Source organism: Drosophila innubila (genome assembly GCF_004354385.1).
Source record: "Drosophila innubila isolate TH190305 chromosome 2L unlocalized genomic scaffold, UK_Dinn_1.0 4_B_2L, whole genome shotgun sequence".
NCBI lineage: Eukaryota > Metazoa > Arthropoda > Insecta > Diptera > Drosophilidae > Drosophila > Drosophila innubila.
This window is the reverse complement of record NW_022995372.1, coordinates 17172836-17198578: the sequence shown is the minus strand read 5'-3', so window position 1 is coordinate 17198578 and position 25743 is coordinate 17172836. Positions and strand designations below refer to the sequence as shown.

General features: G+C 36.6%; 2 protein-coding genes and 1 non-coding gene across 3 annotated transcripts in view; all 3 read right to left on the bottom strand.

The window, feature by feature from the left end:
- The window catches only part of LOC117779903 (neurotrimin), a 58116-nt gene that overhangs the window by 16462 nt on the left and 15911 nt on the right, over window positions 1-25743 (bottom strand). Inside the window, exons 2-3 of the mRNA XM_034616247.1 lie at window positions 10945-11051; window positions 3895-4111 (exon numbers count right to left, since the gene is read on the bottom strand). Coding sequence (XP_034472138.1) covers window positions 3895-4111; window positions 10945-11051 — 324 coding nt within the window. The remainder of the gene's footprint in view (window positions 1-3894; window positions 4112-10944; window positions 11052-25743) is intronic.
- On the bottom strand, window positions 7480-7551 carry Trnae-cuc. The gene has a single exon. It is a non-coding gene; the product is annotated as a tRNA-Glu (tRNA).
- Window positions 13578-14834, bottom strand: LOC117779463. Its single transcript, XM_034615668.1, has one exon. The coding sequence runs from the start codon at window positions 14832-14834 to the stop codon at window positions 13617-13619; it is 1218 nt and encodes a 405-aa protein (XP_034471559.1). The 3' UTR covers window positions 13578-13616.

Genomic DNA, 25743 nt, shown 5'->3' with positions numbered 1-25743 from the left:
GGCTCATAAATTCAAAAGCATTTAATGTTTGTTTTTGCCATCCCGCCACATCCCACCATTTTATATTTTCGTGCCTTTGCACCGACTAGTGTAGATTTCATTTCATCTGAATCGTTTCGAATTTGGCGTATTCTGTTTGGCTCAGCAAATTAAATTCACAAATGTTGTGCTCTCCGATATTTATTTATTTATTTATTTATTTACTCGTTTGCCGAACAACATGCTGTATTTTTTCCTTATTTAGACGACAAATGCAACGTTTTAATTTCATTACATTTGCTGCACAATGTAATTATCATTTTTTTCACCACTTAAATTGTTAAATTGACTGCCTAAAGGGGACATGAGGTAGCTCTCCTATTCCAAACAACTATTTTTTACTATTGAGCAGCTTTTAATTTTGTTGGACTTAATTGGATTTGGTATGCAAATGAAATGCATTTCATTTGATTTTATTTAGTTATATTTGACAATCTCAAATTTGTGTTTATGGTTAAGCGTAAGCTTTTTTTGAATTTTTTTTTGCAAATCGGGGGATGCGTGCATTTGATTTTCAAACTGTTTTAAATAATTTGCACAGCAAGCTTTTTGTTCTTTGACATGTGATAACTCTGTAAAATAATTATTTGATATAGTTACATTTATTTGCCGTGTTTTCTTACCAGCAAAGCATATGTATATAATGAATAATGAATTACAAATCGGAATTATAATTGAGTATCTGGCTTAATCAGTTGCTTAAAGTGCAGTCGTGAATGATTTTGTAATTACAGAAATTTTTATTAATTATGTTAAAAGCTTTTCAGTGATTTAAAAGCCGCTTTAAAATCTACTTGCTCAGATAATTAATTCCGTAAATAATCTCTTGCTAAGAGCGTATGAATTACTAACATATAAGAACGACTTCCATTACACTTCATATACACACAGATTTAAGCCTTCTTAGTACAATAAGATGGACACTCGTGAAATGCCGCAAATGGTTTGTGATTAAAATTGTATTTCTTTTTTCGCACACCCAATAAAACAGCCAGGGAAGAGGCAAGTGCAAAAAAAAAGAGCGATAAAAAAATGTCAAGAGACGGACTTTGTTTAACCATTTAACAGTTTGCAGATTTCAGTTGCCATTGTTAATTGTTTGGTTAGTTTGTTTTCATTGTGGCCGTTGTTTTTTGTACCAAGGACATTTTCAATTGGCTGTAGTTCCTTGCCTTGCGGCAATTGCAAAGTTAACCTATAAATCTAATAAAAATGTATCCAAGTTTTCAAAGTTCTAGGAAATGCTGGAATTTCGCATGAGATTCGCTTTTCAAGTTGACAAATCAACATCATCCGGTGGACAAACATGCAGGGCACTGGGCATAACGCACTGGACAGCACATCGGGGCATGGATGGGGAAAAGCAGCAGTATAGTGGACAGTGGGGGCAACAGACGTTTTGCGGCAGTCACATAAATCAGTTTTTGTGGCAAAACTTGAAAAATATGTGCGCAAACAAATGGCAACGAAGCGGAGGAGTCGACTGCAAAACTGAAAACTGTTCCATGCAACAGTTAGGACATGGACAACACGGACCATAGGCAGAGAGACGGATACGGACAGGGATAGACACAGAAACAGAGTCAGAATCACAGCCAGACATGCAAATGCGCGAGGACATACAGACAAGGACACATATGCTGCACGTAGCAGGATTTTAGTTTAGGCTGGTCAGAAAAGTAGTAAAAAAAAACAACAGACTTTAAAAAAGAAGAACAATTTTATGACTACATGACTGTGATTTACCCAAACCTAAAAGACATTTTATTTCAGTACAAACATACATATATAAATATATATATATATATATGGGCATTTCCACGATCGTGATCGAGACATTACTATTAAGGGGGGAATATCTGCGGGATATCGAGACATTAAAACGTACATCATTTCGCAACCTTTCGCAAAATGGGTAAACTAAGAGAGATTAGACAATTACTATAAAAGCATTCCAATATTGGCAAGCTATTTTATACATGTTCAAAATTTAAATGTTTTTAGAGAGTCTACATCAAACATTTTTGAAACATAAACGTTTTCCGATAAGAAAAGAGATCAGCAGCATTTTTGCTGTAAAGTTTCCATTTATAAAGATTTCAAAAAAAAAACCCAAATTTTATTTTTTTTTAAATTGTTTTTCAAAACCATCCATTCCTTTATCAATCTAAGTAACTATCTATTAGCAAAACTACCTATCTTTGATTATATTTATCTAAATTCACTTAACTAAATAAATATTGAATAAATTTCTATGTTTGTCACAAGTGCAGCACAGTAGCTACTATACCCTACTAAAGTGCTCTCCAAGTGCGGGTATTAAAATTGCTGTGGCATATTTTAATTTTTTTTTTTTTATATATTTTCATTAATTTTTTTGTTGTTTTCTGTTTTGCCTGCTGACCAGCGAGCTGGGTTGTCACACCACTATTATTTTTTCCACTGATAAAATTGCATTTTCTGGACTTTTGCCACATCAGCGTGTGCCCAGCATATGTATTAGTGTGTGTGTGAGATAAGTGTGGGCATCGTCAGAATGTTAAAAAAATTTACAACAAAAAAATGACAAGAAAATAGCAGAAAAATTCGTAGACCGGCGGCTGTTGCTGCCGTTTTGGCCACGCCACGTCAAATTGCCAGAACACGCGTGTGGTGCGTGTGAGGCGTGTTATTTAAGCATTCTACAACACTGAAGCGTGCTTAACGGCTTTTTGAAAGTGCTATCAGAGAGCCCACAAACATAACACACTGAGGAAAAAAAATATGTGTAGAGTCAGGCATATTACAACGCTATGTAAGCATGTAAAGCTTAGAAGAACATATGTATGCACTTAGGTGTATGCCACACTCTGCTTGCGGCACTGTCAGCTAAATAGACTTTGTGAAAAGTTCTGGTAAAAATATGATTTGCAAAAAAATGAAACTTAAATTTACAAACTAAATTCGACACTCCAAAGACTGTGGAATTTGTAGCCTATAAATAATAAATTATTTTTTGAACACTCGTTAACTAGATTTTTGGTCAGCAAACATTTCAGGAGTTAAAACTATAAAGCAATTAAATTCTTTAAAGCAGTGCAATCATCTGCTTAAATCCTACTAAATAGATAAACTGATTGAATTTTAGCATCAGCATTTAACATGACTACCAGTGACGTTGTCAAATCATTTAAGTTTCATGCTGATATGGGATAATATTTATCTACTATATGCTGGGTAAACTTTTGCAAAATATTGCTAGCAAAAATGGCAGACAGGCCGGCGAATGCTTGCTACCAAGCTGGATTCCTGCTGGGACCTTCCATGCTCAACAGCAATGTGGACAAACTGAGAAAGAGAGAGACAGAAATGCACACACGAATGCCATTGTTCATGCGGAAATGTCAAATGTGCATGTGTGTGGGTGTCTGTGTGGGTGTGTGTGTGTGTGTGAAGGTGTGAATGTGAGCAACGGCATTTGAATTGCAATTTTTTAAAGCATACTTTTATGGGCTGACAGTTAGACAAACAATCAGATGGGCTGGCAAAAGGGGAAAGTCGAATGTTTGTTTGCCTTAATAAAGTGCTTTGTGTGTAATTTAATTGTATGCTTGTTTACTTTGCTGACTAAAACAAGGCCCGAACAGCTTTGAGGGCCGTGTGGGTCAACTAATACCTGGCTACAATTTGTTTGGCAAATGAAATGAAATATGCAGGGGACATGTGTCTAAGTTGCGACGAGTTGTTCATGTAATTCGAGTCGAAAGCCAGAACAAATATTTCAATGTCAGATGTGCTGACAAAGTTAACACACGCACACACACGCACACAAACACACACACGCACGCACACTCAGGCACACGCACATTCACTTACCGACTACTTTGACAAAGCCATATTGGGTTTTGGCCGTCACCGTGTTGATTTGGCACATATACCGTCCCATGTCCTCCTCCTGCACGTTGTTGATGTGCAGAAACCAGGTGCGATGCTTATCGTGCTTATCATGCGTTACGCTAATCCTTGGATTTCGCGTTATCACATGATTGTGCACCGTCAAAATGGCCGACTGCTCAAAGTGCATCCACGCCACCTGCAAAACGAGTAGAAAATAAAATGAAACGCATTAATTTCTATCTACACTGACCGACGAAATACTTGGTACTTTTTCATGCTTCTTGTTAAAAACAGGTAAAGATTTTTTTATTAAAGGTACTGAAACATTTATATTTTTAAAACTGTAATTTGTATCATAAGTATTCTCGGAAGTATTTGAATTGAGGCTGGTCTCTTGCTAGCGTTCATCAGATCGTTTAGAGCGATTTTTTTTGACTCTTCCATCATGCATAGCATAAAAATAATAAGTAGCTGGCACAAAATAATTTTTGTTATGTAGTGAGGAGCTGTGGAAAATCTTACAGAGCCCTTGTGGCAAATGCCTGGTTGCTATTATCAAAATATAATCAGCATGTTTTAAGTCCGTTTATTATTCCCAACATTAAAATATATATCAAACGATCATTTATTAGCAGCTGACGAAAAAGTGTCAGCATTTGTTATTGGCAAACTTCGGCTCCATCATCATCAATTTTTATGAAGGATTAACAACAAAGCGACAAACGACAGAGGACAGACGACAAAGGACAGAAGATGTCCTCTGAGTTCGGTTTTGGTCAAATTGGTAAAGTTCGTTCGCGTTGTCGCCACATGTGACAACAGCTGTTGCTGTTACAAAACTTCGGTGCCTTGATGCTTCCCCAGGACGAGCATTCTGAACGCCTTTGCTTATGCAATAGTTTCACGCAAAAGCAACAAACAATTTATGGAAATTTAAGCGTACAGAGTATTACATTGGTAAGACGTGCTGAATGTAAAATGAAAAAAAAATAGAAACACAAAACAACCATTCGATGATGAATTTCAACACACACACAGAACACAACAAGAGCACACAATGCGACGAGGGCAACTCAGCAACACACAAAGGAAGTGAATAAAGAAGGACGCGTAGATCAAGATAGTTAGTAAAAGTCACTAGTTTGCGCTCTAGATGAAATCCAGAGGCTTAGTAAGAAGGGCATAATAAGTATTACAAAACTAGGTAATCGGAGCATTGTTATTACTTAAAGAAGTAAAGAAGAGATTATATGACCAACCATTGTAGTACTTATTTATAAGACTTCTTAAATGCATCAACAAAGATAAGATATACAAGAAACTTGGAATATTATTGGACTGATTGTTGAGGAATTGTTTTTACCAATAAAAAATGGAGAAGTTATAAGATAAGAATACAATTATAGTATTTATTTAGGTTTTAAAAAAAAAACCAACTACACAATCTGTAAAATTGGATGAGATATCTCAAGAAACAATTAAGCTTTCATATTAAAAATTGATTTTCGACCGATTGCTTCTATGACAGCTATATTATATAGTTGTCAGATACAGTTATTTTAGTCGTACCTGGGAAAAGTTTCAATAAGACAACTTAAAGTTTAAGAGACGCTTGCATAAAACAAACGCTTCAAATTACAGACTCCTGACCAATAATCTAAATATTAATATCGATAATAGAGATTATTGCACTGTTATATATAGTACATTATTTACAATGCTTAGACTGCGATGATTGATAATGATATGCCGTGAGCCGAACTACTCATCATCATCATCTGGATGCACTTAATTCTTAGATCATATTTAATTGACAGAAACTTATACCAGCTTCTTCTACTATATTATATGCATTGCCTCCATGAGGCTACCTCTGTGCTGCCGCGATGCACGATTTAAGTCGGGGAGGAATGAGAAGTTATGTGAAGCTGATCCAATGAAGGAACCACTAGAAGCTTTCAGCATTGCCGACGTAGTGTCAGGCAACATAGACAGATATTGGTTAATTTTTCAATGTCTGCAATGAAAACGTGCGACACGCCAGACGAGACGCCATTCCCTTTCAATTCCCTTACCATGTTGTAGTCCATGGTGTTTATTTACATTGGCTCGTCGTCTCAGACTGTTTGGCATCTTTAGCTTCAGCTTCAGTTGGATAAAAATCAAGCAGCTGTAGTTTGCTTAAGTAGTTGCCACTACCGTCTATTCTGCTATCTCTTCTGTGAAAGTCAACAACAACAACGGCATATATTAATGAAGGCAAGTTTATCAGACGAATAGCGAAGGTAAAAGACTGCAAGTGATAAACTCCAATGCAAATCAATAAAGTATGCAAAGCTTAAAGCTTAAAATGCTAAAAATGATAAAAATGCATGAACGAAAACTGGTACACGGACACATTTTAAAGTGTGAAAATTCGCTGCATTTGCATTTCGCATTTTGGTAGTCTTTGGGGTCATTCGAATGAAATTAATTAGACTCGTGTAACGCCAGCGAATAGGTTGAAAAGCCAAATAATATGTAGACCCAAATTTGACCCGCTTTCCTTCTCAGTCATCTTGCTGTTAGTTTTGTTGAATGGTTACCCAGTGTTTGGGGAATAAAACCGTGTTGATGCTGTGGTTTGAGTGTGTGACATTTGGCTTAATAATATTCGGTTTCGAAAATGCCAGCGAGAGTCAAGGCAAAGTTGAACTACTGTGGCCTGTGGCCTGTGACTTTATAATAGGCTTTCCATCTGCTATTAAAATTTTAAGCATATTTAAGTCCATTTATGGTTGCAATGTCCTGCGCAAGAATTAGAGAGTGAGAAAGGGAGTGCAATGAAAATCTATGAGATGAGATTTCTGCCGCATCGCAGCTGTTAGCACTTGAACTTGCTCCGTGCATTTGAATTTCCTTAATTTAACTTATGCAAATCGACACTCAATATCTGACACAAATTTACTCATTAGTCAAGTACGCAAATTTTAGGGATTATCAGGGATCACCACAGTTCCATAGATCTGAATTATATGAGCATGGGTAATCCATTCGTTCCATTACAATGTTTTTCAAAAATTTTGGCCATTTTAATAAATGCATTTCCTTTATTGAAAATGTTATTTATCTTGCATTGTATGAACAGGCAACAGAATTACAGATTTTTAAACCGTGAAAAATTAAAAAAAAAAAATGGTGCAAAAATTTACATGAACCAAAATTCGACAAACTGTCAGGCCTTTTTTTTTTAGTTTTTCTATGTAAGTCTCTACATATTGGAACATCTGTTCTGCATATCTTTATAAACATAAAAAAAAAATTATGCAAATCGGATTATTAAAGAAATATTCAAATATTTGTATTCCATTGCAGATAGTTGTGTTTTGCTTTTGTTTCGACGTATTTTCATGGAATACCTAAGAATATGTATGTATTTACGTTTATCAGAGCTTTTAAGAATTGTGTTTAATTGTTTTTTTTTATATTAAATAATTTTTTGTTGACAGAGTTGACTTGACGTAAAAAAACATTTTTAAGGCATGAATAAAAGTAAAAGGATGTCTGCATTTTTACTCAGCAATATTCCCATACCGGGAATTGAACCCGGGCCTTCCGGGTGAGAGCCGGATATCCTAACCACTAGACAATATGGGAGATGAACAGAATACCGACCAAAGGCAACATATTCTAACACTTCACATGAGATCTATAAATAAATAAATCAAAATGCTTTAAATAGCACATATCGCACTTTTAATTTTTTAAATTGACTTGTTCAAACTGTATATTAAATACAAATTGGTTTTTTATCACTTATGTTAAATGTGATAATTATGAAAGTTAATCATCATATTTTTAACACAAGAATTATGAAATAAACTGTAAAATTCGCCAGCTTTGCGATTTTTTATCTTTATTCAGCTTTGTCAGGCCTGTATATGGAAAGCTACGAGTAGTTTTCCATTAAGTGTTTCTAAAATCTGTGAATATTTATCTTCATTTGCATGGCTGCTGTCATTTCTGTAGCGGATGCTAAAGCTGGAGCTGAGGCATATGCTGATGGCACAAGTCGATAGACGAGACAGAGAATGGCCAATTTGCAATTTGCGTAATGGCAAAAGTCTCTCTGTCTTCTGCTCTTACTTTGGGCCACAACTATACTGTGGGCCACTAAATGAAGTCATAAAAATTTAAACAACAACTAAAAAAAAACTACAAAAAACTTTTAGCCAGAGCTAAAATAAACACACTTTATTATGGCTCTGAAAATGTTTATGGTTCGTTCCGAAGCAAACACCAAAAATAACAACAACGGCAACAATAACAAAACTAAACTTATGCTCATGTTGGTTGTGTGTTGTTGTTGTTATGTCTGGTTGTTTGTGTAGGCGTTGCAAAATTGAAATACAAACAAGAACATGGCTAGAATATGAGCCCGGCTGTCGACAGTTTCAGCAATCCTGGCAATTCTGGCAAATGGTAAACGCTAAATGGCGAAGGCAACGCTCGAAATATTAACAATTTAAGCGTAAACGTGTTAAAAGAGCGTCGAAGAACTACGCGAGTTAATTTACACGCAGCTCAAATATTTGCATGGCAAGAATAGCAGCAGTTAAAAAGAATTAAGAAAACGAAACTAGCTGTTTCATAGCCGAAACTGGAATACTCTTACAAACAAAATCAACAAATGAGTTTAACATACTCTATAAAAAATATAAGGTTAAGCTTATCGCTAAAATTTAAAAGATAACTTGAAGAACTTTTAGACTGTTAAGAATCGAATTTAATCTTTAATGAAGGAAATCCAATTGGTTGCACAGAAGACTTCCTTGATTCTTTGACAAATTTGCAAATTTATTTCGTTTCTTGGACTTTAGACGTAAGAATATTAGTTAAAAATATGAATACCACAACATAATTTAAATTTGTAAGGCTACGAATTTTATTAATTATATTTGTATTATTGATTTTTTAGAACTGAGATCTGAGAACTGAGCTAGAAATGGTTCTACAGGTAAGGCAATTTAAGCCATCTAGTTTCTTTAATTTATTAAGTAAAGAGCTAAGAAATACTACTATCTGTATAATAAAACGGATACCGGGCAATCTTCCATATTTAATTAAGTCGTATTTGGTCAGGGATTTAATAGCAATTTAACGGATATTTTGACGTAAACCCCATAGAAAATAACAACAAAATAAAGAGAGAAAAAAAACAGTCCCTGGATTTGTAGGATTTCAAAGGATAAGCACAATTAAGAGCTATAAACAAATAATCAAATCAACATATCTCGCATTTGATTTATAATTTCAGATTGTGCAATTTTGGTTGGAGAACTATATCTGCAATCGAATCTGACAACAAAGTTAATGTACCCAGGGCAAAGAATATAAAAATCAATTCCAATGTAACCTGCCTGCTGACGGCTACGCAACTATTTTGCATGCAAAGTCACGTTTTATTGCAGCTACGCGTTGTTCTTGTGACTTCTCCTATTTTTGTTGTTGTGGTTGCTGCTGCTGGTTAACTTTTGAGCATACCTGCGGCGACACTGTACGCTTGAGGTCCGCAGTCCAGATCCTGAGCATTGTTAAGTGGTTGTGGAGGAAGGAGAAAGGAAATGAGATTGGAAAGAGTGGAAGCGATTGCATGCCAAACTTAAGGGTCATAAAAATTATTACGAGCACATAACATGCGCTCACCAGATAAAAGATGAGGCGAATAGACTCGTGCCTTCTCGTGTCAAATGAAATTTATGCACGTTTCGGTCGACGCACATTATGGAAATTCAATTGGATGCAAATTTAAATTGCCGGGCATACACTCACCCACACACGCACACAGACACACACACGCACACATAGGCACATAAAGCCAGCGAGAATCGAGTGGTATGCATATCAGATAAGGCGCAGCCTAAAAATATGCAATGAATATTGAACAGTGACATTCTTCAGTGGCTCTCAAAGTGCATCCTTTGGCCCCCAAGAACTGATTAACGTGCTGAGTTTTGCAGCAAGCCAAGTCCAGAAAGACCTCAGCATAAATCACTTAATTAAAGACAAAGCTGTTGTCCAGTTGCCAAAATGGAAGCTAAGCTGAGCTGAGCTCTGTGGACTTTGTTTATCTGTGCTGTCAAGCGCTGAGCAAAGACCAAACATGAAGCGCACAATGTATTTATAAACAACTAGAAGGCGAGGCTGCAGTGAAGCAAACCCGACTGTGGGAGAGCCTGTGTTTATCATGTAATACACCAAAGCCTGTCTAACTGAAATTGGTAATAAAAGTCAGCAACTTTTGTAGAATTTGAAATATACGAATATATTCTCAAAATATTAATATATATTTCTAAAATTAAATAAAATTAAAATGACTATAACGACTTGGATGTTGATTATAATCATGTATGTTACGGTCTTTTTACTATCGTCCGAACTATGTGACCTTTGCACCCTTTAAGCACAGGGTCTGAAACGACTATGACTACAACTAGTCAATTGTTGAGCAAAGTTCAAAATGTCAACAAGTTCAATGCGTTGGCCTTTCTTGTCCATTCACCATAAGGCGTCCTGCCTGTTGCTTTTGCTGTTTTCTGGACCTTGACTTGGTTAGGTTTGCTGTAGACTGTTGTTGTTGTTGTCGTTGTTGTTGAATGCCCTAGAGATGTATTGAAGCTCAGACAGCGGTATATTAGTTTGCTGCTGGGTCTTATGTCTGTCAGTCAATAAACTTCCTTTAACATAAAGTTATTCTCGAGATCAAGTTGACTTGACATTACGGAAAGTTTTTAAATTGTTCACTTAATATACAATAAATTTGTCTTGTCATCACACTCAAAAAAAAAAAAACAAACCGCTTTAACTAATAATTTGTTAATTTCGTAAATTAAATTTCTTAATACATTTTTATCAAATTATTAACCTTGAGTTGTATTCTAAACAGCTAAGAAAGAGGGTATTTGCTCGCACATCATGCTCAAATAAGCAATCCCGCTTAATTAGGTTTTTCTAATTAATATACACTTATATTTGCTATTATTAACTTACCTTATACGAGCCTAGATTCTTCACCGAACATGCCAATTTGACATTTCGTCCCGCGGGTACTGTTATGTTATCAATGACGTCCGTGAATTCGGGATCTTCCAGAATGACTGCAATAAATAAGAACACACACAAGACAGAGACACACATAAGTAATTAAGACAACAACTCAAATTGCTTTTCCTTTCCATATAATTTTCCTTTTATTTAGACATTGTCTATAAATAGCTTCGCCCACAAAGTGAGGGGCGACATACAGTATGTCAAGTAAGTGCTTTGTCAAAATAAAAAATCTTAATATACTTATAAATATATTAATAGTTTCTTATTTTTCTTAGAATAATTTTAAAATAATAATAAAATAATAAGATTCATTAAGTTTAACAATTTTTTAAAAATAAAAAATCAAATGTATAAGCTTTTTGCCTTGTCAAAACAATTACTTGACATACTCTTTGTTATTTAAAGACTCTGGGGTATTTTTTTAGTAAGATTTATGTAGGCACTTAAGAATTAACAGCAATAAAGGCGCAAGTCGGAGCGATTAACTCGTCAGCAGACCAAAAGTTTTGACAGCCAACAAACAGAAAAAATCCGATCAGAAAACTGTCAATAAAATATGCATTAAGTGTGAGTATCTCATAAAAGTTTTGAGGCTGGCAAAGGATGTTACACCCACACTCTTACACATGCACACACACGCACACGCACACACCACAGATAAGGCTAAAACAAACAATAAATCATAATTAAATTTCACGCTATGCGCCTTTTGAGAGCCAATGCCAATGTCGAACTGTAGCTCGAACCATTGTCCGACGATTGGATCAGGATGGGACCTGAATTGGGTTCCCTTGCTGATGTTTAGCCTGGTGTGAAATTGCATTCGGTTGCATTGTTTTTACTGTTGCTATTATTGCAGCTGTAAATGCCACTTGTTATGGCCCTGTGTGCTGAAGACCCATTGAGCACCATTGGGGTTACAGCTTTTGTTGGCCTGCTTTAAAGGTGATAAATGTTGTGCAAATGGTTTGACACAAGAGAACGCTTTGTTCAAGTTGAAATCAATGTTAAATTTTTGTGTTGTACTTAATCAAATTTGATAAATTACCCAAAACATTGTCAACCAAGAGTTAAAAACTTAACAATGCTGTAAATAATTTGAATCAACCCCGCAACACGTACGGGAAAGGGATTTATTAATTGAATACGATAATACGTAATAATAATTTGATTTAAAAAGATGCGTTTACCTACATAGGCCAATGAAATTTAAGAGAAAATATTAAATAGAAGTATATCCAAATTTTCTGCCCACATCAACATAAATAATTATCTAATTATACCTAGAACTAGACATGAACATAAAAATCTTCTATGCAGATTTAATTTTATTATCTAAATTTAACATTTTTAATTAACATTTTTTTCTACAACTATATTGATTTAATTATTAATTGTTTTTCAAATTATCAAGATAAATAACTGTGTAACATTCTTTTTGGATTTCTTAAGGTTTCCATAATTCCCATAGTCCAATTAAGTACTGGACATAGACATGACAAGTTTGTAATTATTGTCATGTACAAGAACTTGCCACGCATTTATTCGATCTGCTCAGTAGCTCAATCATGTTTGTGAAAATGTAATACAGAGTGCTTTTGGGAGCAGTCGTTTGTGTGGAACTCAAACATATTGGATTATCAGCCACAGTAATGGACAGGCTAAAGCCAATTGGCCTCATCCAGAACACATCCAGGGCACATACTGACAGCAATACATATTTTCCAATCATTATGGTTGTGGGTTCGGGTAATGCTCCCCTTGAGCGTTAGTTTCTGGTCCTCTGTTGATGCTCCGACCGCTGCCGCTGCTGCGGCTGCTGCAACTCATTGAAGTTCTAATCACCTGCAACGACGGCAATTAATTAGCTGGGTTGGGCTAACGACAACGGCAGCAACAGTCATTAGTTTGCCAGCTAGGTTTGCAGCCAGAGCCACTAGCCCACTGGCAGCATCAGATAAACAACCACATCAGCATCAGCATAATGCGGCAAAGGACAAAGCATGCAGCACGTGTGACAGAGAGAGGGAGAGAGAGAGGTAAATAGAGAGAGAAATAGAGAGAGAGAGAGAGAGATTCAGCTGAATTTGAGAGTGCCTGGAGCGCTATTAAAGCGACATTCGATGCAACACCCAGCACCGTGACGGATATTACAAAGCACCTTCACCACTGACAACAACTACAACTACAACAAGCAAAAACAAAATATAATTAAACTGTCTGCCGTTTAATCAGACATCCCTAAAATGAACCCGAACCTTAACGTTTCCCAAGCGCATCAAAGCATATACTTTGTTGGATATTGTAGATGTTGTAGAATCTATTTTATTAAATCTATTTGATCAACAGCTTTCTTATCTTAATATTTATATATTTACTAAGGCTTCAAGCCCACAACACTTTTTCGAAGATTTGGATCGATGGCTCGAACCACAAAGCACCTGAACCCAAGTTTTGCTTCTTTTTTATATAAAATTATTTTTTATTTTTATTTTTATTTTTTTTTGTAATTAAATAATTTTTTTTAAATAGTCCAACATTTTTATTAGCATATTTTCTCAGTTTGAACATCAAGCCTTACTTATAGTTATATATGCATTCTCGAACATTTCCTAAAGTAACTCCTTGCACTTGGCTTTAATCATGTTGAAGGTAACGCTGCCCACGTTCTGTGCCGCATTGTTGAACATTTCGAAAATGTGATGATTTTGTTGTCCCTGCTCCACTGTGCGTTCGTGCAGGCGTTTCAATGCCTGTGAGTATGCCTCGTACTTAGCAAAGCTCTCAGTGTCCAGTTTGAAGCTCTCATAAAGCTGTTGGATATCATACAGCTGCCGATTTGTCTCGTCGTACAGCACAGTGGGCGTCTGGGGCAACAGTTGAGTCCAATGCTCGTGAACGTGCTCGAGGAACTCAAAGTTGCTGAACAGAAAGATGACAAACAGATCCAGGCCCTTGGCTTTCAGTTGATCCAGTAAATGTTCGGTCAGACGTTGCTTGGAATTGGTGCCCTGACTCGTCACCTCATGATCCGATGCTAAATGACGCTCGATAAAGGAGTAGACACTCTGTCGCTTCTCAAAGAAATCTGGAATGGCCAGCATTGTGTCGAGTTGTTGTATAAGCTGCTCCAACTGCGTCGAATTCTCAGCCAAATCAACGTGATCAGCATCGAGAATGTTCTGCAGTAGATCACGCAGCATGAGCACATAGTTGTCTATAATCTCAGATCCCGATAGCTTAACACGCTCGTAGAGCTGCTGTCCAAACTCATTTAGGCTCAGGCTAGTTCCATTTGATAAGCTCTGTGTGAGATTCAATTGTTGCAAAGCTGCGCCCACTGTCTGGTCGTTAATCAGGCGTTCCCTATGCTGCACAGTGGGACGAGGTCGCTCGAACTGCTGACAGACGCGATGCAAGCGTAGCTGACGAATCTCCTGACCACTTGATTCCCTTGCACTGCGAAGCTGCTGATTAAGGCGACTGAGGAACAGTAAATTCCGCAGCACACAAGTGTGCTTCAGATCAAGTTGGGAGTGATGTTTGGCGTCCAGCAGCTGCTTAATGAGTAACACCTTGGGCTGTAGTTTGTGGGAGGCGCGGGCGAAGGCCAACTGCCCACTGTAGTTGCCATAGCTGGCATCACTCTCCAATTGTTGCAGGTAATCGTTGAGGCTTAGCTCGGCCCGTTGTTCAGCCAGGTCGGCCAAAGCTCGCAAAAAGTCGAGCTGATAGTCTCTGGCGTTTAGTCTGGGCAACGATTCCCCCACCACAGGTCTGGCCACAAACCACAACAATGGAAACCAAAATAACAGCGACAAATTGAACATCTCGCGAATACTTTGAATTGCCAACTAACTGAAAAGGCAGCTGTTGTTATTCCTATTGCCTTTCATCGCACAGTGGGCGACTTGGCTTAGGAGTTTAATAATATTGAAAATATACTCTTTTCTTAATATCATAGTTTTTCCGGAATATTAACCTTATAGGAAAGTTTAATTATAAATAGTTTATATAAAAGGCTTACAAATCTTTATAAATTAACTTAATAATAATTAATTTAATAAGTTTTATAAGCAATTATAGCAGTTATAGCAAATCAATATGTAAGCTGACAAATATAATAGTTGTAAATATAAGTAATTTAATAAAATACTTTTTCAAAAATTTAGAAACTTTTTGAAATTTGTATTAATCTCCGCTAGATGGATGATTTTTCCCATTGTGCATCGTGGTTTAGTTTCACTGCAGTCGCAATGTAAATATCGTTGTTACTGCTGCATGATTACGAAAGGCAGTGGTGGATTTATAGGAGAGGGGCAGAGCTGTAGGCGTTCATGTTGTGGTTCAGCACAGGGGTCAGTCGGTTTGTCGATTACGACGGCAGCTGTTGAATGAACTGAATGAACAGCCTTATCGCTGACCAAAACTGAGTCTGCGACAGCACTGAACAAAATGTTGTACGTACCTCTCTTGGCCTGAGTCATAGGTAACTTTGGCACGCGACTAAACCACAAAACCAAAGGACAATTTAAGTTAAGCTTCACAGTCATCTTCCTCCTGGAAGCCGCTTGGCTAATCGTCTTCATTTAAAGAAGAAAAAGCAGTCGGCAGATTGTCCGATAAAATATGATGATGAAAATCATATCCAAATTTGGTTTGATAAGAAAGAAAAACATGCAAAACTTCCGAAACCCAAGTATGTTGTTCAAAGACCAATTTATTTTATGCGGATCAGTCACCCTAAATTGCTATTGGGTGTACCACCACAAAAATGTATATATTGTATAACATATTAATTAAAAAATTACCACAAATAAGGACAATCTTAAAAATTAAATTTGTGCATTTTTGCAACTGTTTTTTTTTTTAAGAGAGTTTATATTTATTAAACTTAAAGGAGAAAGTCTTGCCTTACGCCCATGATTCAGTTTCAACAATAAAATAACTTGTTCTTTATCGCAGACAAAAATCCGCTTATCACGTCATAAATTACGAATTTTTAATTGCGATTACTATGTTTAACTGATCTTATCAGTCAACTAGCACAACAGCAATCGAAATTGTCTGATTTTACCTACCTCTTTGCGCTTTTGACTTAAATTATTATGACTTATCTAAGCTATTAAAGTAGAGTGCTCTAAATTTGCAATTCAAAAAAGATTTTCGGAGTTATTCCAAACATAATCCAGTTTAATGCTCATAAAAATTACAACAAATCAACAAAATATATAGAAGTCAACTGCTTACAACCGGATAGCCATGACACGTACATGGGTATGAGGTGCTGGGGGACGAAACTGTACTCTTCCGTTTTCATCCTTAAAGTCTTCGTAAGCTATAGCGTAAACACATTCCATTCCCATGGCCTCCTTTTGACGAGCCGAATAGAAACTAGTGCAGGTAGCTGACATTAGGGGATACCCCTTCGCTCGACCTAATTCCATAAGTGCTGCAGTTAGCCGTGATCCAATTCCCTTGCCCCGCATAAAGGGATTTACACTGGTAATAATCGAATAGAGGAGTCTCGAGACTCCGTAACGCTCAAAAAGATTTGCTTTAAGCTCAGCTTCGTATAGAAACGTAAAAATACTTTTTACAGCGCCTCGGTTCATAGCATATACTTCCATTAGTTGTTCTTTCAGTTCACTGGCGACTTGACACCTGCCTAAGACATGACCTACAATTTGACCACCATCCTCCTCATCGATTGCCACCAAGCAAGTGCCATTCTCTACCGCCCCAATGTGATATTCGTCGTATTTTTTTCCCATGGCGACTGAGATTGCCTTCGGATCGTTTTCAAAAGGTGCATTAAGTGGCTCTTCTTTATAGATTCTTTCCTCGATCTGTTTGTAGTCGTCCACAGTCATGGTTCGAATAAGGATGCCATCTTTTGAGCCAAAATTCATTGACATCTTGTTAAAATATTCGGTCTTAGCCAGAGCTTTTAAGAAGTCATCCCTCCTTGCAGGCAGTCAAATTAAAACTGTTTCCCGCGAACATGATTTTAAACGTAATCGAAAAGACTCTTCAACTTGGTTTTTTACTAAAGCGATCTTTGCTCAAGAAATGAGAGCTTTGTAGACCCCGTACTTAAAAAAAGTACAGGGGTCTGTTGGGTTTGTTTTAACGAATATGTGCGTAACAGGCGGAAAGAGGCGTGGCAGACCCTATAAAGTATAAATATTCTTGATCAGCATCAATAGCCAAGTCGATATAGCAATGTCCGCCTGTTTGTCTGTCTGTCTGTCTGTCTGTCTGTCTGTCTGTCTGTCTGTCTGTCTGTCTGTCTGTCTGTCTGTCTGTCTGTCTGTCTGTCTGTCTGTCTGTCTGTCTGTCTGTCTGTCTGTCTGTCCGTCCGCCTGTATGAACACCTAAATCTCAGAGACTATAAGAGCTAGACACACCAAACTTGGTATGTAGATTCCTCTATATAGCAAGCAGATCAAGTTTGTATCTTTTTCGATTGGACCATTATATCATATAGCGCCCATAGGAACAATTGGTCGAAAATCAAGTTTTAGTATGAAAAACTTTTTTATTTTATGAGATATCATAACCATACATATAGAATATGCATTTAAGTCAGTCCTAAACATCCTTACCGTAGTTGGTTTATATCGGACAACTATATCATATAGCTTTCATAGGACCGATCGGGCGAAAATCAAGTCTTAGTATGAAAAACTTTTTTGTTTTATCAAGTATCGTAACCAAACTTATTGTATATTCATAAAACTTGGCTTTATATAGCCTGTCCAAAGTTGGTTGAAATCGAACAACTAAATCATATAGCTGTCATAGGAACGGTCGGGCGAAAATTAAGTCTTAGTATAAAAAACTTTTTTGTTTAATGAGTTATCGTTACCAAACTGATTGAATATACGTAAAACTTGATTTTATGTAGCCTGTCCAAAGTTGGTTCAAATCGGATCACTATATCATATAGCTGTCATAGGACCGGTCGGGCAAAATGAAGTCTTAGTATGAAAATCTATTTTCCATTATTAGTTTTTGCCATAGTAAGTACGGGGTCTCCGACAGTCGAGTATGCTCGACTGTAGCACCGGCCCACTAGTTTTGGCTCTCTTTGGGCATTCGATCAAATGAGGTACGGGCAGAAATTGCCGAAAGTAACTGTTGCGAATGTATAGTACTTGTGTTCCGTTTGTGCCTTAGATATTTGTCCCATGATACAATAATACAATTAAAAAAAAATATAAGTACGACAATAAGTAATTTGTGAGAGTGCTGTTTTGGATTTTGGGGCTTTTGTATTATTGTATCATGGTTTGTCCTATCTCTTTCTCCCTCCCTCTTCTACGCTTTGTCTGCGATAAAATATATAAAGCAACAACAACAGTAAAGACACTTCGTGCTTTTACTGGGTTGATTTCAGCGCCTCTCTAACCTGAGTGGTTGTTATCACTAAAGAACTTTTTTAGTTTTTCGTATCTTTATATTACTTTTTTCTAATCTGGCTAATTTTGAAGGTCAAATATTGGCAACCATGGTGAGCAGACAGCATAGAAAAATTGGGTGAGCATATATTTTCGAGTTTGCTTTTCTACTCCAGACAGAGATCTTCCTATCGAATGTTTTTAAGCATTGTTGCCCAAAAGAAGGCTGTAGAAATATGTTTCCTTTACATGAGATGAGGTTCAAGTGAGAAATGATAAATATTGTTGTAATCTTAATCTAGTTTTGTATCGAAATAAATTTCTGTAAACAAGTTTCATAGATTAAAACTATTTTACGCTACATTAAAAAGTTGGAAACATCTGGACTTTATAGGGACTCGAAAGGGCTATTCCCGTAAATAGCCAAAAGCCAACGACCCACTAGCTGTTGGTTTATCCATTTACCTCTGCCTAACTCACAGTTTGAGTTCGTGTGTGTGTGAGTGTGTGGTCACCCTGTACGTGAGTGCACGTTCGAGACAGCAATTGTTGACCAAGCACAGTTGCTCTAAATGTATGTTCATGTGTATGTGTATGTGTGCGTGTGCATGTGACCCCTCGCAAGTTAAATAAAAGTTGCAGACGCTTTCATTCATTGACAAAACTTCAACGGCATCCTAATTGTGCCATGGCGTGACTCTCTGCCTGTACTCGAAAATGTTCTCACTCGCTTTCCGAGCCAGTTTCTAGTCTGTTTTTAGCCGCAACCTGATTGAAATTTGTCAGGTTGATTGAACTCTTTTAAGGCAAGCCAGTTGATGGTAAGTCCTTTTTGGTTTTTGTTCTTGTTGTACCTTTTACTGCCCTTAAATCATGGAAAATACCAAACTAGTTCTGTTGCAATTTAGCTTTCCACTTTTATTTAATTTTGTGTCCGTTTTTTTGGTTCTTTGTTCTATTAGAAGTTGGCAGTGCGCCCATCTTGTTCATTAGCTTTAAATATTTGATCAAAGCGACTAATGGCCAAACACACATTGCGCACTGAGCTAAAAAGTTCTCCTAGGTCTTTCTTCTATCATTTATTGGCCCAATTCGCGTCCAGCAACAGCAACCGCAAGCAACTTCATGATTGCCAACACCTATTAAGACAGCAGTCCACAGTTGCCACCGGGTCGCTTCAGTTGCCCCTTCAGCCACAACAAACAAAGCTTACGGCGTCACAGAAACCTTAAAAAGTGAGACATGGCCAACAGAATAACAAAATAAAAAAGAGAGAGAGAGATGGGTAGAGAGAGAGTGAGGGAGTCACAACGTACAAGTTTTCAGCAAAAGAAATTTTCCAACAATTGCACAATTGGCATGCGCTACGCATGCGGATGAATGGGCTGCTGGCGATTTCAGGACAGAGTTTGGTCAGCAACAAAGACCAACCATTCAAGTCGTCAACTTTTTAATTTCGTTCAAAAACAAGAACAGATATTCACTGGAAAGAAATCAGTTTTAAATTTAAGGAACCGTTGTGCGAGTGATTTGTTAAAAAATAAATAAAATATCATTACATACATTTCATCCTTTTTCTATAATTTACTACCTATAATTTGATTTTGGCTTGTTCTTAAGATATTGTAAATATAGTATTAAAATCTTTATCTAAATTAATGCATTTAATAATTTAGAGTTTTGTTCATAGGGTTAAAATATCATTGTAAACAAAATTGAGTTACAAATTTTTTTTTTTTGTATAAAATTTAAATTCAAATAAATTAGGCTTCCCCAAACCTTAAGTTTAGGTGTTTCTGAATCATCATGCCGAACCTTTGACGGCCAATATTAAAATGTTTAAGGTTTAAAAATTAATTCAAATTGAAAAAATACTTAATCGTTATAAAGATTTAACCCACTAAGTCAGTTTACGAGCTCTATTCACCACACCGTAGGGCACATTTTCAACTCTAGTTAGCCTGAAATTACAGACTCGTATTGCTCGGATAGTTCTACTTTATGCGACGCAAAAGTTAGCAATTTTTTTTCATCATCCCTGACGCTAGAAATTTTTTACAAAACCGAAACAAAACTTTGTAGCTTCGTTGGGGAGGGAAACGAGGAAGCGAGAAAGAGACGTGGATGTCGACCACGGGCAATCCACAAAGCTGCAGACGAGCAGGAGACATCCTCTGGTTTGTTGGCGTGAAAAGCGCTAAGAGCGTTTAAATGAATTTAAAAGAGAACAACTTTTATTTTATTCCAAACGAAAAGAAGAAAAAAGAAAAAAATTAAATTGCTCAACTCTTTTGTGAAAGGTTTCAGCTCTTGTGCGTTTCACATTGTTATTCCCAAGCTGGGATTCTGTTTAAAGTTGTAAACTTTGAGCATTGAGTGGAGAAAAGGAGTGAGTATTTGTCTGTGGATTGAGTAATTTCCATGGAAATGATAAGCTGACTGGTACCACAGTCAGAAACCAAAGCTTACTTAATTAATATGCTCTCAAAAAACAACAGAATTTAGCACCGCTTCTTCTACAGAACTTATTCCTTAAAGCTGTCACAGACAATTTCATGGCCCAGACTCCAAGCTGTAACCCAATTCCAAAGTCGCCCAAATTGAGATGTATGGGCCACATAAATGCTACTGAAAATCGCTTGAAGTAAACGCTAAGAACCAAACCGAAGCCAGTGACACTCTAAAAAATGAAGTTATATTACGATTGATTATGAAATTTGTAGAAGTTCAAATAAATTTCAAAAAATATTTCTGCTCTTTGTGGAGATCTGACAACAAAATTGGAGTATGGATAAAATCAGCACAAGGATTGCAAGTACATAGAAAGCAAAAAAATAGTGTGAACCTCGTATAAGAAAGTGTATGAAAAGTTTGTCTTGCTCTTAGCTGCTCTTTGTCGTTGTTTCTAGTTGGCGGATTAAGTGATGAGTTGGGAAGCGAAAAATAAACATATAAAAAACAAGACAAATATATATTTTTTGTTCAACTTTACTTTTCGTTTCGTTACGTTCCGTTTCCTGATGAAAAGTGCACTTTAAATTGCATGCATCATGAACTTTCGCTGCAAAAAGATTTAGAGCTGCTCGTCTATGTCTATGGTTCATCTACACTGGCTGCCATCGAATGTGGGTCAGGGTTGCTGCTTATGCATTTAACAACGTGTTTCGTAGTCCATTGAGGTAACTCAATGGCTTTTGCTTTTTGCAAACTGGCCTTTGGTTCTTTTTTTTTTTGGCCAAGTCCAAAAGCTTGCCAAACATTTCGGCCGCTGTCAGCATAGCACCCAGAACTACCAAACACACAAACCAAAACACAACCATCAAATTCGACTACTTGTACTACTACAACTACAAAGGCGTTTGAGGGTTTGGTGGGAAGGGGTTGAGCGGGAGCAGAAGTTCAATCAAGCAAATGTAATGCTGCCTCGACTGCCAATTGCAGGCGAAAGCACAAAATACAAAGATTGAAACTAGCATTGACAGTTTGACTGAGTAAATGAGTGAATGAGTGACATGGCAACAGTGTGTCTGTGTGTGTGGGTGCTTATGTTGTTCTTGGTCTTGTTTTTGTTATTGTTGTCTATACTACAGTCCAGGCAATTGTAAATGTCCATGGGTTGCTTTAAAAGTTATCCATCTAAAGAAAATAGAAAAGACTTCAAAATAATTATTTAGATGAACTGATTCTATTAAAAATACTGCTATTAAAATAGTTATAGGGCCCTTAAAATTGCCTGGTTTCTAGACGACGATAATATAATACTTTAAATCGAGTTTTATATTGAAATAAAATATCGCGACAAAAAAATTAAGTTGTCAATACATATGTTGTATCGGGAAATAATACAATTGTTTCAATACAAATGTTTTTTTTTTGTATTGTTTTTATGCCTGCTTCAAACTTTGTCATTATTGTAGGTCATTTATTATGTTGGTTCTCTATAGTTGACGGATTAAGCCTCAACTCGATATCGTCAAAAAGTAAAAATTAACGAGTTAAAGTACTTTAAAATCGCTTTCGCGAAAATGTAGCTTTCGACATTTTGATGTATTTCTACATCTCTAAAAAAATGTGTACAAATAGCTTGGACTTCTTTCGTACAACCCTCGCACATAACTTACTGCACACACGTACTCTGGCAGTGAATATGCACTTAAATGTAAGCAAAGCAAGTCAGGAATACAAGCTACTCAAGCGGAAATGCGCATAACTGCATCACGGTCATGACGAGAAAACACACACAACATAACACACACACACACACACACACACACACACATACTAGCACATTTAAGGCCCTAAGTAGCTTCCTTACCAATGGCAATGGCAATGGAAACGTTCATTGCTTTGACTATGGCTTCAACCAACTCTAAGTGCTGCTTTATTAACCGGGACACACCAACAACAACAACAGCAACGATTAGCAACAACAGCTCAGACATCAAGTGCTTTTGATGGCCACATCAAGCAACAAGCAACAAACCAACAGGCCAAAAGATCAACAAACAAACTGCCAAAACAACCGAATAGATCCCAGAGAGTATATTGAGTTAACTTTTAAGATGGTGCCTCAATTATGCACTTTATCTGAAGCTGCCCGATTAAATTACGATATCCAAATCGCATTAGGAGCAGCAAATGACCAATGACATGGCCACAAATGAACCGTAACGCATGCAAATCACACAATGCAATCCAATTAGAACTACTTAGAGGTCGCCCCAACGATCAGTTTAGTTCTAACTCTCACCATGAGTAGATTTAGACCCTATTGGGGCTACTATTGCTACATTATTGTGTTTGAGTTATTGTTGCTGTCGGTGCAAACGGATGTGGGAAATGCCGAAGAGTAAGTCCACATTATTAACATTTTCTAGGACAATAATCCTTGCCAGTGCATTATCCTTCAACCGACTAAAGTAATACGTGTAAAATTTACTAACTAAGCTACCATAAAGTGCGCTATAATTTAATGCAGTGTGTTGCAAATTGGCAATTAAAAACGTTTCTAAAAGATCCAATTAAGTCAGACAGAGCAGAGCAGAAAATATAGGAAACTCAATTTCAATTGTTTCCTTATGTTAGAAAATCTTCTATAAACTCTCACCAAAACTTCTTTAATTTTCATCTGATTGATTCAAAATCATGATTAATTCAATCAGATCTGTGATAAATAGAAAAGTGCTGATAAATCCTTAAATCCTGGAAGTTTACATCTGCTTGGTTTTAAACTTATTTTCCTAACTTTAAACAATATATTATTAGGGAAACGTCGAGTTAGTTCAGATTTTTTCAGATTTACATACATATTTAGTCGCTCCACTAGAAAATAATTATGTCATCATTTCATTTTTTGTTACCTCAGCTATCAAATTGGTCATAAGTAAGCGCAGAAAATGTACCATATCAAAACACTTTATACTAAAATTTATTCAATATTAAATGTTAATAATAAGTTTTAAGTTTTTTAGGAAAAATTTCGATTAATTATTTATAAAATGTAAATCAAGAGTCTAATAAATTGCATATTTCTCATAGGAAACAGGATGGTTACTATATGGTAACAGCAGCTGGTACCATCTTCTCGGGTCGTCCGTATGGTGTCGTTGTTGGAATGTTTGAGAGCAAAGTCAGCAGCAGTTGTGAGGTATTTCTAAGGGGTCCCCGCATCAACATGAGTATTGAAATGAATCTGACACCACTTCAGCCGGTCAGCTCGTATCGTTTTGAGCTCCCAGAACTGGTGCAGGGCAAATACTTGCTGACCGTAAAAAGTTTTCGGGGTTTGAACTTTACAAACACAACACAATTGACTTGGCATAATTTTAAGAACTTCGTCAAAATTCAAACACCAAAAACGCGTTATAGGACCGGAGAATTGCTACAGTTTCGTGTGCTCTTTCACAATGAGACGATGAATGCAGTGAATCCGGAGATGAAAGCGATCATTTGGATTGAGGATGGCAAAGGATTTCATGTCAAGCTGTATGATGAGCTTGTGGTGACTAAAGGTGTTTTTCAATCACAACTACGTCTCAGCCGAACTCCAAATCTCGGACGTTGGCGCATTTGTGCAAGGAATGGACTTTATGTGACAGAAGAGTGCTCGAATATTTATGTTAAAGAGGATGATATTAGTATACAAGATACTGTAAAAACGACTTATGGAGATAACATAACTATAGCAAATCATCGAAAAGGACATCGGCTCCGGAGATCTACATCAGTTGAGGAGAAAAGTACCCAGAAAACAGTTATCGAAGAGGTACAATATCTATGGGATGGAATCAAATTCAAGCGATTTACATGTAGCTACTCACATAATTGAAGTGCAGCGATGGAAACATGATCATGTGAGTAAACTCACTTGAATTCCTATCAATTTATAAATCTTAAATTAAATCTCAAGGTTGAAATCGAAGCCCCGAGCGAAGTTCAACCCGGCGAAGAGATTACATTACGGATTAAAGCAGTGCCAAAATCCTTTTTGGGTCTTCTCGCCGTGGATAGTCGCGTTATTTACTCAGGGGATAACAGTGATTTTACCGAAAGTTATTTTGATGTTGTAAAATCAGCCCTGCGTTCGGGCTCATTAAATAAGCAACCAAATTACACTTCAACAGCCATTAGTCTAGGTCTAGTTACAATGACGAATGCCAATTCTGTTTCTAATGTCAAAATAAGTAAGTCTAACTTTGTGTGCTTTTATTTAAAGATCGTTAGATAATACTAAGTTTGTTTTACATGTAGAGATTATTGACAAAACTGCGTCTGATATTCCGCCACTAGATTTAAGTAAGTATTATCGCAATCAGATTAATATTAAGCTAAGAGTGCTTATAGCTTAAAAGCTAATTCTACATACAGAGACTAAGACGGATGTGTCTACTAAGAATATCCGTCCTCGAACTGAAGTAGAGCTTAAGAATGCAACTCCATATTTTCGTACGAATCCATTTTACAATTCAAATAATGAGGTGCCCTTTAAGAGATCGAACACTCCGGATAACCAAGGTATACCATCAATGACAGCAGAATCTAACGATGTTTGGATATTTGACAGCATAGAAGAGTAAGCAGATATTCGTGATTTAAAAATTCATCAAATCATTAACTCCATACAATGCCCCACAAGAACTAAGTACCACATTCTAATTTTATCAGTCTTTCAAAATTTTTAAAACTCCACTTAATCGAAAATTCGATGGTTTGCTTAAACTCAATGCTCAGTTTGTATTAAGATTACTAGAGTAAATTATGAACAGTAACGGATCATATCTACTTTGCATATCTTTGCTTATAAAAATGTAGTACCAAGGCTGGCTGGCGAAACTGG